This window comes from Rana temporaria, chromosome 7 (assembly GCF_905171775.1).
Source record: "Rana temporaria chromosome 7, aRanTem1.1, whole genome shotgun sequence".
In the NCBI taxonomy this organism is placed as follows: domain Eukaryota; kingdom Metazoa; phylum Chordata; class Amphibia; order Anura; family Ranidae; genus Rana; species Rana temporaria.
The window spans coordinates 16,504,739-16,517,835 of record NC_053495.1 but is presented as its reverse complement, the minus strand read 5'-3'; the positions used below and the strand labels follow the sequence as shown (position 1 = coordinate 16,517,835).

The 13,097-nt window shown below is 47.5% G+C and overlaps 1 protein-coding gene across 1 annotated transcript in view; it reads left to right on the top strand.

The window, feature by feature from the left end:
- The first annotated feature begins 4,694 nt into the window (after positions 1 to 4,694).
- Positions 4,695 to 13,097, top strand: part of ABTB1 (ankyrin repeat and BTB domain containing 1) — a 49,062-nt gene continuing 40,659 nt past the window's right edge. Inside the window, exons 1-3 of the mRNA XM_040358977.1 lie at positions 4,695 to 4,906; positions 6,416 to 6,478; positions 9,086 to 9,141. Of these exons, the coding sequence (XP_040214911.1) occupies positions 4,851 to 4,906; positions 6,416 to 6,478; positions 9,086 to 9,141 (175 nt within the window). The 5' untranslated portion in view covers positions 4,695 to 4,850. The remainder of the gene's footprint in view (positions 4,907 to 6,415; positions 6,479 to 9,085; positions 9,142 to 13,097) is intronic.

The window sequence follows — 13,097 nt, the reverse complement described above, 5'->3', positions numbered from 1 at the left end:
ACAGGGATTATTTAAAAAAAAATATTGCTAGAGAAAGACTGCACTAAAGACAGTTAATTAGGCTCAACGCTACAAGCATTACATGAATAATACTGACTTCTTTGGAGGAGACTTTTCATTATCTGTTTATTCTACAATATGGAGAAGTGTGATGCCAGTCTTTGGCTTTGCAGTGGTTTTCCGGCAGTTGGATGGAACCGGGGATTCTGGTAGCAACGGCTCAACAATGGTGTCTCGCCCAACCTTGTCCCAGCCTTTGTAGCTGTCACTTTTACTGGACAGCTTGGCCTAGTAAAGGAAATAGGAAAATAGCCGATTGACTGGCAGGGTCAACATTTAATAAAACTGCATCAACAGGATCATTAATGATTACATAGTTACATAGGGCCAGATTCACAGACATTTGCGCTACTCTGCGGCGGCGTAACGTATCCCATTTACGTTACACCGCCGCAAGTTTACAGCGTAAGTGCTTGATTCACAAAGCACTTACCTGTAAACTTGCGGCGGCGTAGCGTAAATTCGCCCGGCGCAAGCCCGCCTAATTCAAATGGGGCGGGGACCATTTAAATTAGGCGCGTTCCCGCGCCGAACGTACTGCGCATGCCCCGTCCCTAAAATTTTCCAACGTGCATTGCGCTAAATGACGTCGCAAGGACGACATAGGTTTCGACGTTAACGTAAATGGCGTCCAGCGCCATTCACGGACGACTTACGCAAACGACGTGAAATTTAAAAATTCGACGCGGGAACGACAGCCATACCTAACATTGGTTAGGCCACCTAGAGGGCATGCTTAGTTTTACGCGACGCATCTCTATGGAAACGACGTAAATTTAGATCGACGGGCAAAGCGGACGTTCGTGAATCGGCGTAACTAGTCATTTGCATATTCTACGCCGACCGAAATGGAATCGCCACCTAGCGGCCGGCCTAGAATTGCAGCCTAAGATCCGACGGTGTAACACAGTTACACCTGTCGGATCTTAGGGCTATCTATGCGTAACCTGATTCTATGAATCAGTCGCATAGATACGACAATCGTATCTCAGAGATACGACGTATCTCTTTTGTGAATCTGGCCCATAGTTTGGTTGAAAAAAAGACAGTTCAAAATGTTTCCAATATCAATTTTTCCAGATTAATTTTTCCAGATTAATTTTTCCAGTAGTTCTACTCTAAGACGTGATCTTTCTAGCCAAGATGAAAACAGGCACAATAATAAGCACAAACTAGTGAAATATGGGATTTTTAGGGTTTGGTTCTGCAGATTTAATGACACTACAAGTGGCAGCATGCCCCCCCCCCCCCCCCCTCCCCCGCCCAGAACATACCATTTCCACAGCAGTTGGAAAGCTTTATATGACCTACGTCTGGTGTAGCAGTTTGGAAGATAGCAGATTACTCAGTATGATGTAATAGAGTTCTATTTGTGTAACGGCATTTCAGTGCGTATAAAAGATTGTTTCTTTGTAAAGCTATCAGTGTGATTTTTTTTTCCAGCTATTCTTTTCTTTTTTTGGATGTACGTAAAGCCTTGGCCTTCCCTTCACTCCACGAAACAATAGCTTGGTCGGTGTATAGCTTTGATGGAATGTGCACTACTGCGTAATAAAACTATTGCTGTTTGACTGTTGGCCAGACACGGTCTTCGATTGCCGTCCGCGCTGACAAATTTACATGAATAAAAGGAAATATCTGAGACGCCTTTCTTTATTTTTTTAGCTTTGTGTGATGTTGGCCTAACTTTGGACTCTTTGGCCCGGATTCACGTAGAATCGCGTATCTTTGTGCGGGCGTAACGTATCCTATTTACTCTACGCCCCAGCAACTTTGACAGGCAAGTGCAGTATTCACAAAGCAAAGTTGCGGCGGCGTAGCGTAAATAGGCCGGCGTAAGCCCGCCTAATTTAAATGTGGTAGATGTGGGCGTGTGTTATGTAAATTTTATGTGACCCCATGTAAATTACGCTTTTTACGAACGGCGCCGTCAGTGAAAGTATCCCAGTGCGCATTGCTCCAAATTAACCCGCAAGAAGCCAATGCTTTCGACGTGAACGTAAATGACGCCCAGCCCTAGTCGCGAACGATTTACGAAAACTACGTAAAATTTTCAAAATTCGACGCGGGAACGACGTCCATACTTAACATTGGTATGCCTCATCTATGCCTCATATAGCAGGGGTAACTTTACGCCGGAAAAAGCCTAACGTAAACGGCGTATCTGTACTGCGACGGCCGGGCGTACGTTCGTGAATAGGCGTATCTAGCTGATTTACATATTCTAGGCGTAAATCAGCGTACACGCCCCTAGCGGCCAGCGTAAATATGCAACTTAGATACGACGGCGTAAAAGACTTACGGCGGTCGGATTAATACAAATCTATGCGTAACTGATTCTAAGAATCAGGCGCATAGATACGACGCCTCAAACTCAGAGTTACGACGGCGTATCTGAAGATACGCCGGCGTAACTCGTACGAGAATCTGGGCCTTTTTGTTTTCTTTTTAAAAAGGGGACCTGTGAATTCATCTGAAAGCAGAACTAAACTCTCCCAATCAACATGAACTCATTTTTAATTCTTATGCTGCTAGCCTTACTAAATACACTATATTACCAAAAGTATTGGGACACCTGGGCATCCCAGTCTTTTTTGTATATTTATTCATTTTGAAAGATGTTTATTTATTTATTTAGATGTTTTTCATAATCACAGCATAAGAACAATATACACAAGTAATGACTTGTACACACGATCGGTTTTCCCGGCGCTAAAAAGTCCGCCAGGAAAACCGAGAACCGGCTCGGTAGCTTTTTCTCCCTGCACACGGCCGGTTTTCCTGGCAGGAAAACTGCCATGAGAGCTTTGGTCGGGAAACCCGGCAGTGTGTATGCTCCACCACAGGCTTTCCCCATAAAAAAAAAAAACTGCCGGCTTAAAAACCGCCGGGAATCCTGACAGGAAAAAATAAAACATGTTCTCATTTTTCCCGCCGGGATTCCTGACGGTTTTCCTGTCGGGAATACTGCCATGGAGCATACACACGGCCAGTTTTCCCAGGCCAAAAGCTGTCATGGCAGTTTTCCCGACGGGAAAACTGGTCGTGTGTACGAGGCATACCATAGATATAAGGAAAAGTATGTAGATAAAATCAGTAAGCATATATATGGCATATTTAAATAAATAAACATAATTATTATGCCGCGTACACGCGATCGGAAATTCCGACAACAAAACCGTGGATTTTTTTTTTTTCGACGGAATGTTGGCTCAAACTTGTGTTGCATACACACGGTCACACAAATGTTGTCTGAAATTCCGACCGTCAAGAACGCGGTGAAGTACAACACGTACGACGAGCCGAGAAAAATTAAGTTCAATAGCTATTGCGGTTCTGCTGCTTGATTCTGAGCATGCGTGTTTTTATTGTGCTTCAGAATTACATACAGACGATCGGAATTTCCGACAAGAGCTTTTCTTGTTGGAAAAATTGAGAACGTAAGCGCGCGTAATTCAAATGATCCGGTAGGGGGCGTGGATCATTTAAATTAGGCGCGTTCCCGCGCCAAACGTACTGCGCATGCGCCGTCCCTAAAATTTCCCGACGTGCATTGCGGTAAATGACGTCGCAAGGACAACATTGGTTTCGACGTGAACGTAAATGGCGTCCAGCGCCATTCACGGACGACTTACGCAAACGACGTAAAAATTTTCAAATCGCGACGCGGGAACGACGTCCATACTTAACATTGGCTGCGCCTCCTAATAGCAGGAGCAGCCTTACGCCGAAAAAGCCTTGACGTAAAAAACGAACGCCGGGCGCACGTACGTTTGTGAATCGGCGTATCTAAGAAATTAGCATATTCTACGCCGACAACAACGGAAGCGCCCCCTAGCGGCCAAAGTTATATTGCACACAATTCTACGCCGTCGCAATCAAGTTACGTTGGTGGAGGAAGCCTATTTTTTCAGCGTAACTGCCTTTGTGAATCGGCGTAACGCTACGCGGGCGCGGAATTCAAATTACGGCGGCGTATCTGGAGATACGCCGCCGCAAAAGGTACCTGAATCTACCCCAGAGACGGCAAATCTGCCATTTTACGCAAACAAATAAAAAAAAAAAAAAAAGCAAAAACAGCTCTGGCAGCAAAAGAGTTTAAAAAGTTGAATGGGGTCCCTTGGCCATGGGTGACCTGGCTGTACAGCACCTACAGGGTGACCTTGATCAGACATGTTGATTGTCTTTCTGTCCTGTGTGGTCTGCACTCCTCTCTATGGTTTGGAGGGTGATGGGAGTCATGTGACCTCTCACACACACACACCCCCCTGTCCTGTTTACTTTGCAGAAGTCACACGGAAGGGGGCGGAGCTTCATATGTTCCTATCTGGATATCTCTAGTGTGGGGGGCGTGTACAGGAGACTTTGGGAGGAGCCCAAGCTGTTTTGCGCTGGTGATACGGGATTGTGGGCGGATCGACGTGTTGATGCTGGATAGGGGGCGTGGTTGTACGGTGAGCGGCGTGCACAGGTAAAGCGGAGATTGGAAGGTTTGTATCGGGAGGGGCGAGGCTGCGAGAAGAGCGGCGTGTTTGTATTGGCCGGGGCGGGGATGAATGTGTTTCTATTGGTAGGGGGTGTGGTTAGGCTTCTAATCGGTTGTTTAGGGGAGGGGCGGTACGTGTTTGGTATAGACAGGGGGCGGGGATTTCCGCAGTCAGCTGTTGTGTGTCTCTCCGTTCGGTGTGATTCCTCCGCTCGCTCCGCCCTCTCCGGTGCTTCCGCTCGCTGCTTCCCGAACCCGCCGGGTCAATGAGCCGCTCGCTCCGCCCAGCGCCGGGCCCGGGCCGATGGACACCAGCGACCTGTTTAGCAGCTGCAGGAAGGGCGACATCTACCGAGTGCGGTGAGCGGGGGAGGGGCGGCTGCTGGAGGGGATAGAGAGAGATCTGACTCACCTCACTGGGGAATTACCATGAGTGACACGTATGGGGGGGGGAGGTGACACCGCACCGGGGACACATATGGGGGTGACACCGCACTGGGGACACGTATGGGGGGGGGAGGTGACACCGCACTGGGGACACATATGGGGGGTGGCACCGCACTGGGGACACATATGGGGGGTGGCACCGCACTGGGGACAGGTATCGGGGGTGGCACCGCACTGGGGACACATATGGGGGGTGGCACCGCACTGGGGACAGGTATTGGGGGTGGCACCGCACTGGGGACACGTATGGGGGGGTGGCACAGCACTGGGGACGCGTATCGGGGGTGACACAGCACTGGGGACAGGTATGGGGGGGTGACACCGCACTGGGGACAGGTATGGGGGGGTGACACCGCACTGGGGACACGTATGGGGGGGATGACACCGCACTGGGGACGCGTATCGGGGGTGACACAGCACTGGGGACAGGTATGGGGGGGTGACACCGCACTGGGGACACGTATGGGGGGGATGACACCGCACTGGGGACAGGTATCGGGGGGGGTGACACCGCACTGGGGACAGGTATCGGGGGGGATGACACCGCACTGGGGACAGGTATCGGGGGGGGTGACACCGCACTGGGGACAGGTATCGGGGGGGGTGACACCGCACTGGGGACAGGTATCGGGGGGTGACACCGCACTGGGGACAGGTATCGGGGGTGACACCGCACTGGGGACACGTATGGGGGGGGTGACACCGCACTGGGGACACGTATGGGGGGTGACACCGCACTGGGGACACGTATGGGGGGTGACACCGCACTGGGGACACGTATGGGGGGTGGCACCGCACTGGGGACACGTATGGGGGGTGGCACCGCACTGGGGACACGTATGGGGGGTGGCACCGCACTGGGGAAATGTATCGGGGGGGGGGGGGACACCATCCCTGGAGTACACACTACATTGGACTTGGGTTTGAATTCCTGGGGAAGGGGGTTGTTCCCACAACTTGTTGGGGCAATTACTGGTGTTCCCATAGGCTGGTTATGATAATGCCCTGCATGGAAGGGTCGGGGGGGGGGGGTTTTCTGAGGGGGGGGACATCATTCCTGGGTAATAGTAGAACCTTCTACCAGCCCGGGGAAAAGAGGGGACCTGCTGGGACAATGGCTGGGCTCTGTCATTGGGTCACATGGGATGGTGACAGTCGGGTGGGTCAGGGTGTCCTTTATGCTATCAGACTACATCCCCCATGATGCTCTGCTCTCTGGGACACGGTGTCCATTTTCAGGTCACGGTGTTCCTCTCCTGGCCGCCATCCAGAGTGTTATCGGAGGCAGGCGGTGACATAAAATCCCCGGTGGCACGGTCTGCAGTGACACCTTCTGCCCCCGATATTGGCGTCTGCCTCTCTTCCCGACCTTCTCAGTTTTCTGTGACTTTAACGTTCTCTTGTTGTTGTTGTTGTCTGCAGATACCTTGTGGAGCAGAGAGACGTGGAACTAAACGTACGAGACAAGTGGGACAGTACTCCCTTGTAGGTGTCTCCTTTATATTGAATGTTTTTACAGCATGCTCACAGTGAAAAGTAGAGGTGCACCGAATGGGAATGTTGGTGCCGAAAATTCAAGATGTAATTGGCCGAAACCAGAAATTACAGTTTTAAAAAAAAAATACTCACTTTTGTTACCAGCCGTTTAGACATTAATGGCTGTGTGTTGAGTTATTTTGAGGGGACAGCAAATGTACACTGTTATACAAGCTGTACACTCACTACACAATATTGTAGCAAAGTGTCATTTCTTCAGTGTTGTCACATGAAAAGATAGAAGTAAATATTTACAAAAATGTGAGGGGTGTACTTACTTTTGTGAGATATTGTGTGTGTGTGTGTGTGTGTGTGTAATTAATAATAAAAAAAATATATGTATGTGTACGTCGTATTCAGAAAGCAAGATACGCCGGATTTTTGCTAAAATACGACCGACGTAAGTCTCTTACGCCGTCGTATATTAGGGTGCATATTTACGCTGGCCGCTAGGTGGCGCTTCCGTTGATTTCGGTGTAGAATATGCAAATGAGCTAGAAACGTACGTGCGCCCGGCGGATTTTTTTTACGTCGTTTACATAAGGGTTTTTCCGGCGTAAGGTTACTCCTGCTATATGAGGAGTTTCCAGTGTTAAGTATGGATGTCGGGACAGCGTCGAATTTTGCGTTGTTTGCGTAAGTCGTTCGCGAATAGGGCTTTGCGTAAATTACCTTCACGTCGAAAGCATTGACTATTTGCGACGTGATTAGGAGCATGCGCACTGGGATACGTTCATGGACGGCGCATGCGCCGTTCGTTAGAGACGTCATTTACGTGGGGTCATGTTTTATTTGCATAAAACACGCCAACCTCTTCACAATTTGAATTTGGCGCGCTTACGCAGGCAGATTTACGCTACGCCGCCGTAACTTAGGGCGCAGGTTCTTTGTGAATCCAGCCCCAGCCTCACTACGTTATGGCGGCGTAGCGTATCTGAGATACGCTACGCCCGCACAAAGTTACGGCGGGCTTTCTGAATCTAGCCCATGGTTAGGTAGATTCACGTAGGGGCGCCTAAAATTAGGACGGCCTAGCCTACTCTTTTTAGGCTACACCGCCTTAAATTATTTAGGTTAGAAGTGATTCTCAAACCACTTACCTTCAAATTTTCGGCGGCGTAGCCTAAAACGAGCGGGCATAAGCGCTCCTAATTCAAATGACTGGGAGGGGGGCGTGTAGTATTGAAATGAGGCTTGACCTCACGTTTTCTGACGTTTTTTACACTGCGTATGCGCCGGGCGACTACATTTCCCAGTGCGGCTAAGTAGGCCGTACGGGCCTATTGATTTCGACGCGTACGTAAACGACGTAAATCCCGATTCGCGGACGATTAGCGCAAACAACGTAAAAAATTCGAACCTCGCGGCGGGAACGGCGGCCATACTTAACATTGTTATTCCACCTCATAGGTGGAATAACTTTAGGCGGCCTATCGCGTACGGAAACGGCGTACGCTCGTAAATCGTTGGGAATCGGCGTATCCCCTCATTTACATAATCTACGCCGGCCGCAATGGAAGCGCCATCTAGCGGCCACCAGAAACATTGCAAGCTAAGATAGGCCGGCTTGCACCGTTCTATCTTAGCTTTGTTTAAGTGTAAACAAACGCCGGCGTAGATTCAGAGTTAGGTCGGCTTATCTACTGATAAGCCGGCCTAACTCTTTGTGAATCTACCTAAGTGTGTATGTATGTAAAAATTTATATTCAATTTTTTAATTAATATCATAATGGCCAATAAATTCATATTCATTTACCTTTAGCGCAAGAAAAATGCACCCCTTTAACCTCGGCGCCTCACGGCCTTTTAAGAGGATGGGCAGGGCTTATAAGCACATGATCGGCAAACTCCTGATTGCTTCGGTTAGGCATAGGTGACTGTGTCGCAAGCGCGCTCTCGACACAGCTGGATGCACAGCAAATATGCAGCCCCTCGGCTCTAAGGACCAGTCGCAGAGAGGCCGCATATTTCCATAAACCAGCGCCAGGGGGTTAAATTCTATGTCTTCGCACTGGTCCGTTGAACTTCCGTTGTGGTGGTAAAAATCTCGCTTGCTGCATTTTTTTTTTGTCAGTTAAAAAAAAGTGCACCAAGAACACACCTCCCCCGCACCCATGTTGCGTTTTTGATTTGCGTGACCTATGAAAAACGCACTGTAAAAAACGTTCAAATTTGCGGCATTATTGCATGCCTTTTCTGCTCCATTATTGGCACCTTTTGTTCTTTATTGGAAAAATGCCGAAAACCCCTATTTTGCCCAATATGTTTCGGCCTGTGAAATTTCAGTGCATCTCTAGTGAAAAGTGAAGGTTCCTCTGGGGCGGGGCAATAAGGGGTGGGACGTCCCACATGCCTGAAGTTTCACTTTAACATTTAGGATATAAAATGGGGAAATTTTTTGCCATTTCTGTTACGTGGATGGAGAAGGTAACTGAGGGTGGCGATCTTCCCATCAAGAGAACTTGTCACTCCCCCCTAAAAATCACAGATGCCTTTAAGGTTTGTCCCAAAACTGAGCCCCTCTCATTGACTCGCTTTGTTTCCCTTGTCTTTCAGATATTACGCTTGTCTTTGTGGACATGAGGAACTGGTGCGGTACCTTTTAGCCAATGGTAAGCCACATAACCTCTGAACTCCAGCTTCGCCTTCCATTTTTATAGACTTCTCTCCTGGACTGAAATGGTTTACTCCTGCTTTCACTGCACACTGTGAGCTTCTCACATTGTACATTAGAAGCCACAGACCCAGCCTCATTTCCCATCTGCGGGACATCCAGTCTCATCTAGCCCTTTCCTCCCCAGCCTGACTGTCCCTAGCGCCCGCCTCCTTTCATCATCGGGTTTCTGTTTAACTATGGAGGCTTGGCATCACCTGTTCGTGGTCTACATGCAAATACAGCCTGCCTAGGAGCACCCACCCCTGCAGACGGACACCCACCCATCATGGTGTTTGGATATTTGCATGATGATAAAGGGAATAAAAGTGGAATAAATTTCAGCTTTTATTGGTAAATCCAACCCCCCCCACCTCTATTTGCATTGACCACCCCCCCCTAATTAAAGTGGTAGTAAAGTCTTTACTACCACTTTTACCTACAGGTAAGCCTGTACGGTTTAGGAGATATTCCCCTCGAAATTGCGCCGCTGTGGGGAGCCTCGCCTAAAGGGCCGGCAGCCGCCGGACCATGCGCGGGAGTGACGACATCGCCGCTCCAGCCAATCACAGCGCTGGCGCAGCGATACCCGGAAGACACACCGACGCAAGAGGACATCTCGCTCGGCGTGGACCAGGTAAGTTCTCTACACCTCGTTCCGAGGTAAGTATTTCATAATGAGCTAGTATGCGGTGCATACTAGCTCATTATGGCTTTTGCCTTTCAGGTGAAAAAATAAATAAAAAAAATCATTGCGGGTTTACAACCGCTTTAATCGCTGGCGGGAATCGATCGCTGCCTCCCTTGAGTCAGAGCTGACTGAGCCTTGGTTCACACTAGATGCAAAGCAAATTCGCTGTGGATTCCGCACCACATCAAAATCGCAACCTGTTCATGCGAACCGATGGCAGAGTGCATGTTAAGTTAACGACAGTGCAGTTTGCAGAATTGGATCGCGTGGGCATGAACACCCATGCGATCCGATTCTGGGTGCAGACAACAAGTTTGGTGCAAATTAGAGCTGCACGATTAATAATTGTGATCCCGATTCCTCCCTCCCCTCACGATCTCTATGCAGAATTTCCCATGTATTCATGTAATAAGTGTAGAGTTCTCTGCTCACTCAGCTGTCAAAAGGAAAAAAACGGGCAGCCTGCCAAGTTTTCCCAACATTGTGGTAGATAACTATAAACATTGTAACTTTTTCTTCTTAGATCACAGGAATGAACTTCAGTCTGTAAATGAGGAAAGTTTAACCACTTAAGGACCGCCTCCTGCAGATATACATCGGCAGAATGGCACGGCTGGGCACAAGCACGTACCTGAAGTCCTCTTTAAGTGTCCAGCCGTGGGTCGCGGGCACGCGCCCTGGTCCGAAGCTCCGTGACCGCGGGACCCGTGGACCCGATTGCCGCTGGAGTCCCGCGATCGGTCCCCGGAGCTGAAGAACGGGGAGAGCTGTATGTAAACACAGCTTCCCCGTTCTTCACTGTGGCGCCGTCATCGATCGTGTGTTCCCTGATATAGGGAAACACGATCAATGACGTCACACGTCCAGCCACACCCCCCTACAGTTAGAAACACAGATGAGGTCACACTTAACCCCTTCATGCCCCCTAGTGGTTAACTCCTAAACTGAAATTGTCATTTTCACAGTAAACAATGCATTTTTAATGCATTTTTTGCTGTGAAAATGACAATGGTCCCAAAAATGTGTCAAAATTGTCCGAAGTGTCCGCCATAATGTCGCAGTCACGAAAAAAATCGCTGATCGCCGCCATTAGTAGTAAATAAAAAATATTAATAAACATGCAATAAAACTATCCCCTATTTTGTAAACGCTATAAATTTTGCGCAAACCAATCGATACACTTATTGCGTTTTTTTTTTTTTTTTTTTTATCTTTTTTTTTTTTTAACAAAAATAGGTAGAAGAATACGTATCGGCCTAAACTGAGGGAATTTTTTTTTTAATAAATATATATATATATATAATTTTTTTGGGGGGGGGATATTTATTATAGTAAAAAATATTGCATTTTTTTTTTCAAAATTGTTGCTCTATTTTTGTTTATAGCGCAAAAAATAAAAACCGCAGATGTGATCAAATGCCACCAAAAGAAAGCTCTATTTGTGGGAAAAAAAGGACGCCAATTTTGTTTGGGAGCCACTTCGTACGACCGCGCAATTGTCAGTTAAAGCGACGCAGTGCCGAATCGCAAAAACTGGCCAGGTCCTTTACCTGCCTAAAGGTCCAGGTCTTAAGTGGTTAAAGAAAAAAACTTTTTTTGACACTTGTTTCTTACAGAGTTAAAATCTGTATTTTTTTGCTAGTTAATTTTCAATTTCTTTTTTTTGGAACCCCCTAATATATATATACATTTTTTATTTTATTTTATTTTTTTAGCAGAGGCCCTGGGAAATAAAATGGCGATTGTTGCAATGTTTTGTCGCACTGTATTTGCGCAGCCGTCTTTTCAAATGCACTTTTTTTGGGGAAAATATACTTCAATGAATTTTTTTTTTTTTAAATAAACAGTAAAGTTAGCCCAATTTTTTTGCATAATGTGAAAGATGATGTTACGCCACGAGAATCGTGATCTTTATTCTAAGCAAAAAAAAATTGTGATTCTCATTTTATTTTAGAATCGTGCAGCTCTAGTGCAAATGCGGAGACACCGCATGTAATTCGCAGAGGCATTTGCTGCGATTGTTTGCGACCTACATGTGTTCCGCAACGCATCAGTGTGATCCCAGGCTGATAGAAATGGTAAAGTCCTCCTGCGGAGCTCCAAGATGACTCCACTGTTGTTGAGAACGAATCTTCCCTCCGGGTCATACTTCATGTAAAATTTCAGAAGAGTTGACACTCGTCTGGTTTTAACTGGTTTTGATAATTGCTGGTCCAGTTCTGTATTTACTATGCAGAGCATCTGGTTTGGTAACTTTGCGTAGAATCTCAGCCCACCCCTCCCCCCGCACTGCTGAAATCGCAGGACTGGCCGTCAGTTTGATAGTCAGCAATCAACTGCTAAGCAAAAGTGATCTGGGTGGCTTTACAGGCACCAAATCACTTTTACAGGTACCCTTCCCTCCCCCGCTTGCCACCGCCTACAGTGGTTCCTGGACTCTCTTGTTACTCCTGGGAAGCCCCCGTAATCCATGGTAAGCGATCCGGATGGCTTCCTATGGGAGTTAGCATCTTTTCCCCAATATCCTCTGTGTGATGAATGAACCCGGAAGTGTCCAATTTCATCACTTCTGGGTTCAGAGTTGTCATTCTCTGGTTGTTACAGCCAAGGATTCAGCTAATCAAGCATGATCTGTGTTTGATCAGCTGCTTTGGAGGGCAGGGGAGACACTGGTGGTCTAATAGACGACTAATGTCTCCATAAAGAGAATGCATCGTCTGCCTAAAGCTATCACAAGGGGGATTGTTCATCCTCTTGTGTTAGTAATAAAGTTAGTGATTTTTAATCTCAGACATAAAAAAATAAACAAAGCCTATCCTTCTATAGCGGTGATTCTCAACTCCAGTCCTCGTCACTAACAGGCCAGGTTTGCAAGATAAGTGGAATGCATCACAGGGGATATAATTTGCTGCTCAGTGATTGAGGTACAGGCATACCCCGCTTTAAGTACACTCACTTTACATACACTCGCGAGTAAGGACATAGCCGTGAGTGTATGTAAAGTGCCTTACAAGCACTGTACAGACATTTTGCAGTCGCAGTAGAAGGAGCTGAAGCTCAGAGAGCATAACCCGCCCTGTTCCAGTGTTCCCCTGACACCTCCTCTACAGCCACTGAGACCTCAACTACATCTCCTGATACCCCCACTACAGTCCCTGACCCCCCACTACACCCTAGAAGTGAAAAAATGTATTGTTTCACTTTAAGTACTTTTTTGTTTTACA